The following is a 4,990-nucleotide window of genomic DNA, read 5'->3' as shown; positions in this document are numbered from 1 at the left end:
ACCACTTTTTCTGATCTAAGACCCATAAGCCTAAGTAATTTTTCAAATAAGGTCATATCGAGGGTCATACATGAAAGGCTTGTGAAATTTCTCCTTAAACTGATATAGGAGGAACAGTCAGGTTTTGTTAAGGGCAGGAATATAGTAGAAAACATCCTTTTAACTCAGGAGATAGTCACTGACATCAGGCTTAGAACAAAGGCTGGACCTAATGTCATCCTGAAGCTAGATATGACCAAAGCTTATGATAGATTATCTTGGCTATTCCTAACAAAGGTAATAAGAAATATGGGATTCTCAGAAAGGTTGATAGGGATTGCCTTTGGATTAGTTTCAAACAATTGGTATTCTATTCTAATCAATGGTCAAGCTCATGGTTTCTTTAAATCCTCAAGAGGAGTAAAACAAGGTGATCCTGTATCTCCAACTTTGTTTATCTTGGCAGCGGAAGCATTATCTAGGGGCCTCAATGCACTTCATACTAACCTGTATTTTTGTGGATTTGGAATGCCAAAGTGGAGTCCAAAAATAAATCATTTGGCGTATGCAGATGACATGATTATTTTTTCATCATCTGATGAAACTTCTCTGTTGCTGATTATGCAAGTGTTGAATGCATATGAAAATGCATCTGGGCAGCTTATTAACAAGACCAAATCAGCTGTGTACCTGCATCATTTAACACACATGGATGTGGTCAGCAAGGTGGAAAGGATCACAGGCATTCATAGAAATGAATTTCCGATCACATACCTAGGTTGTCCTATTTTTTATACAAGGAGAAAGCTGGAATACTATCAACCCCTAATTACTAAGGTAATGGACAAAATGCAATCCTGGCAGGGGAAATTATTATCAGTAGGGGGTAGGGCAGGTCTCATATCCCATGTGCTGCAAAGCATGCCTATGCACCTACTATCAGCTGTAAACCCTCCCAAATATGTGATAAATAGGTTGCACAAATTGTTTGCGCAATTTTTCTGGAGCAGCTCTGTAGGAGGAACTAGTAGGCATTGGGCTTCATGGAATACCTTATGCATGCCAGTTGAGGAAGGAGGAATAGGTTTCAGGTCACTACATGATGTAACAAAAGCATTATTCAGCAAGTTGTGGTGGAATTTCAGAACTAAACCAAGCCTAAGGAGCTCTTTTGTATGTCAGAAATATTGTAAGAAAATGAATTCAGTAGTTGTTCCATGGAAAAGGGGGTCTCATATTTGGAGAAAAATGCTGGAATGCAGAGATCTTATTGAACATCAAATCTTTTGGCAAACAAAAAAGGGATCCTCACTTTTTTGGTTTGAAAACTGGACAGGTCTTGGGGCACTATATTTTTTAGTTCCTCAGGACTTTGGCATAGATGAAACAGTACAATATGTACATGAAGTTACCTTAGATGGTGGGTGGGATATGGACAAGCTATTTGAATTGCTTCCTGAAGACTTAGCAGTACACATTCTAGAGAAAATCAAACCACCTTCACCTCAGCAGGTTCTTGACGTGCCTTGTTGGATGCTGGAAACAAGAGGACATTTCAGTGTTAAGTCAGCATGGGATTATACGAGAAGAAGAGACGAACCAATAACGGCTTATAGAATGATATGGGTAAAGGGACTGCCTTTTAAAATAGCATTTTTCATGTGGAAAGTGTGGAAAGCAAAGTTACCTTTATATGATTTCTTGAAAAAGGTAGGCTACTGCATGCCATCAAAATGTTGGTGTTGTGCACATCCTGATGAGGAATCTCTTCAGCATTTGTTTTTTAGATCAGAAACTGCAAAGACAACTTGAAAGTATTTTCTATCGATGGCAGGAATAGCTGTGGAAGGACTTACACTACACCAAGCAATCACAAAATGTTGGACTGCAAATGTTTGCTTAAGGCTTAAACCGGTAATGCAAGCACTCCCTTCATGCGTAGTATGGGAACTCTGGAAAAGAAGAAATAGTATGAAGTATGGTGAGGCTGTGACAACCAGCGGGGTGATTTATCAAGTGTCATCAAATCTCCAGGCATTGGTGAAATTGAGAAAGCCAGGGATGGACATGGTACCTCACAAATGGAAAGACCTTCTAGTCATGATGGAAAATTTCACTCCTAAACTTAAAGTTACCAAAGTCATGTGGGAACCACCAAGTACAGGATGGCTAAAGGTTAATACAGACGGGGCATCGAGGGGAAATCTAGGCAGGAGGTCAATAGGTTTTTGCATAAGAAATGAAAATGGCGATATAGTCAAGTCTGTAGGGAGGGAGATTAAGGAGACAACAAACACAGTAGCTGAAGCGAAGGCCATGTTAGAAGCACTAAGGTTTTGCAGATTACAACAATACTCTCATGTATGGCTTCAAACTGACTCAATGTTATTAAAAAGATAATGGATGGGATTTGGAAACCACCATGGATCATATCTGAGCAGGTAGAGGAAATGATGCAACTAATGAGTGGGGGAAATTACACAGTTACACATATTCATAGAGAGGGCAACAAGCTGGCTGATCATTTGGCTAATTATGCTTTAGATCATGGAGAGATCGAGTGCCAACAATTCTGGCAGCTAGATGCACAAGGAAGGAGGTTGGTTAATGAAGATAAGATGCAATGTCCAAGTTTAAGGATAAAGGTGGACAAAAGATAAGAAGCAAAGAGAATAGAAATAGCAAGAGGCATGTCATCTTGATCGACCATCAAATCCAAAGGGAGGAGGGTGTCTCTAGCGACGAGGTACAATTATGCTATATTAAACAACAAAAACTTTCCAGTAATCAAGATGGACACGTGATATTATGCTCATTAAAAGATAACAATGCTATTGGAATATGCACAAGCACGCTAGGGACTAGGCATGGAGGGATGCGAAAAAGATTTCATGAAAGCACATGGTTTACTCTGAAAAATGAGAAGAATGTCGTTTGGTTGGGGATGCGCAATCGAGCAAACAAATGCAGGAATGAAAAAACAATGCACAAGCATGGAGGGTAGCAAATGATGCAACAAGAGCATTTGGGGAACACGCATGCTAACACATAGAAAAGAACGCTGGAAGGTAAAGCATGCTGGACATAGAGGAGTTTGTTACTTGAGCATGCGACTGATGTATATGGTAGACCGTGTCCATGAAATAACAAAAAATGGAATTGAATCCATCGAGAATGGATTGGAGTGGTCCAGCAAGAGCATGTGGTCTTACATCAAAAAATGGCATATTTTAATGGAAATTCACAAAGCATGCTATGGCTAGGCAGCTTATCGATAAAGGAGGCAAGGCTGTCGAACATGAATTGTTCACCAAGAGTACTCACGTGCTTTTGGAGTGCAAAGCACAAAGATGCCCCCATTGATCAACCCAAGGAATCAAAAGGAGCATAGATAGGAAAGAAGACGCAACTACCGCACAGAAGACATTAATCTTGACGAAAGATTAATGGGAGATGGAGAGTGATCGAACGCGGAGGATAGGAAGTGCTAAAACCTCATGCACATGCTTGGATAAAGATATTTTAATGGAAGTTCTATAAGCTTGCTGTGTACATTCTGGCAGCTTATCGAACAAGGAGGCAAGGTCGAACAAGAATTTGCTCACCAAGAGTAAATGGAGCTCACGTGATTCGGGAGTACAAAACACAAAGCTTTCTCCATTGATCAAAAGGAGTGCAGCGAGGAAAGAAGACAAAGTTAGCGCACAAAATCACATGCACATGCTTGGATAAAGTCTTATATTTCAAATTTTAATAGATTTAATGTTTTATCAAGGTTGAGTGCAACACTCAATTTTGATAATAGGATATTTGTTAACTGCAAACTTTATTTCGTTCATTCCGTAGGATAACTAGACATTGTATTTTGTCGTTTATCATGTTATAAATAAAATTAACCCTAGGCGTATGCCTAGCGGATTATTAAAAAAAAAAAAAACCCTTGATTCTAGGATGAAATCTTGTAAAACGATTTAATAGATTGAAAGAAATGAGTTACGAATCATTTACCTATAATTTGCGGAAGAAATGGTCTTTGGAAAATTGCCTCTAGAGGTTTAGGTTTTGAAAAATGGAAGAATGAATAAAAAATGTCATCCAAAATTGTTTTTGAACAGTTGCAGGTATCGCATTTATGATCAGGGGTTCGCAAATGTGGACATTACTTCGCAAATGCAAAAAAAGGCCTGGCTTGCTAACATCGCAAATGCGAACATATGTTCGCAAATGTGGCATGTTCACATTGCAATTGCGATCCTGAGCTTCGCAATTGCGAAGGTCCCCTCCCAGCCCTTCTGATCGCAAATGCAAAAAAACTTCGCAAATGAGATGCTCGCATTTTCGAGCAAGACATCCCAAATGCGAAGTCTACAGATCTGAAACATACTAGCAAAAATTGCATAAGTTCAAATCACCCTGTAGCCTATCCAAAACTCACCTAAGCCCTCGAGGCTCCAAAACAAACATGCATACAAGTTTTAAAACATCATACGAACTTGATCGCGTGATAAAATCGCTAAAATAACACCTAAAACTATGAATTTAGCACCAAATTGCATGAAATTTTCAAGATATTTTCAAAACTTCTATTTTCTCAACCCAAGCTTCGAATCACGTTTAATTAACTTCATTTTTTTACCGAATTTCACAGACATGATTTAAATATTATATTAAACCTGTACCAGGCTCCGAAACTAAAATACAGGCCCGATACCAATGAGATCAAACATTAATCAATTTCTTTAAAACCTTATAATTCTAGTTTAACAATTTTTATCAAAAATTTATTTTTCGGGCTTGGGTCCTCGGAATTCAATTGCAGGCATATGCCCAAGTCCCATATTCTGCTACGAACCCTCCGGTACCATCAAAACAGGGGTCCAAGATCGTTAAAATATGGGTTCGGGTCTGTTCACTCAAAAAATTGGCCGAAGTCAACTAAAAAATCACTTTTTTGGCCAAAAGTTGTTATTTTCATAATTCTTAACATAAGGGCTTTCCGAATATATGCCCG

The 4,990-nt window shown here is 38.8% G+C and overlaps 1 protein-coding gene across 1 annotated transcript; it reads left to right on the top strand.

Moving 5' to 3' along the window:
- Positions 1-1,806: 1,806 nt before the first annotated feature.
- Positions 1,807-2,379, top strand: LOC138875689 (uncharacterized). Its single transcript, XM_070154549.1, has one exon. It carries the CDS (start codon positions 1,807-1,809, stop codon positions 2,377-2,379), a length of 573 nt encoding a protein of 190 aa, XP_070010650.1.
- The last annotated feature ends 2,611 nt before the right edge of the window (positions 2,380-4,990 follow it).

This window comes from Nicotiana sylvestris, chromosome 8 (genome assembly GCF_000393655.2).
Source record: "Nicotiana sylvestris chromosome 8, ASM39365v2, whole genome shotgun sequence".
Lineage (NCBI taxonomy): Eukaryota > Viridiplantae > Streptophyta > Magnoliopsida > Solanales > Solanaceae > Nicotiana > Nicotiana sylvestris.
The sequence above is the reverse complement of the archived record's forward strand: the minus strand, read 5'-3'. Positions and strand labels throughout refer to the sequence as shown.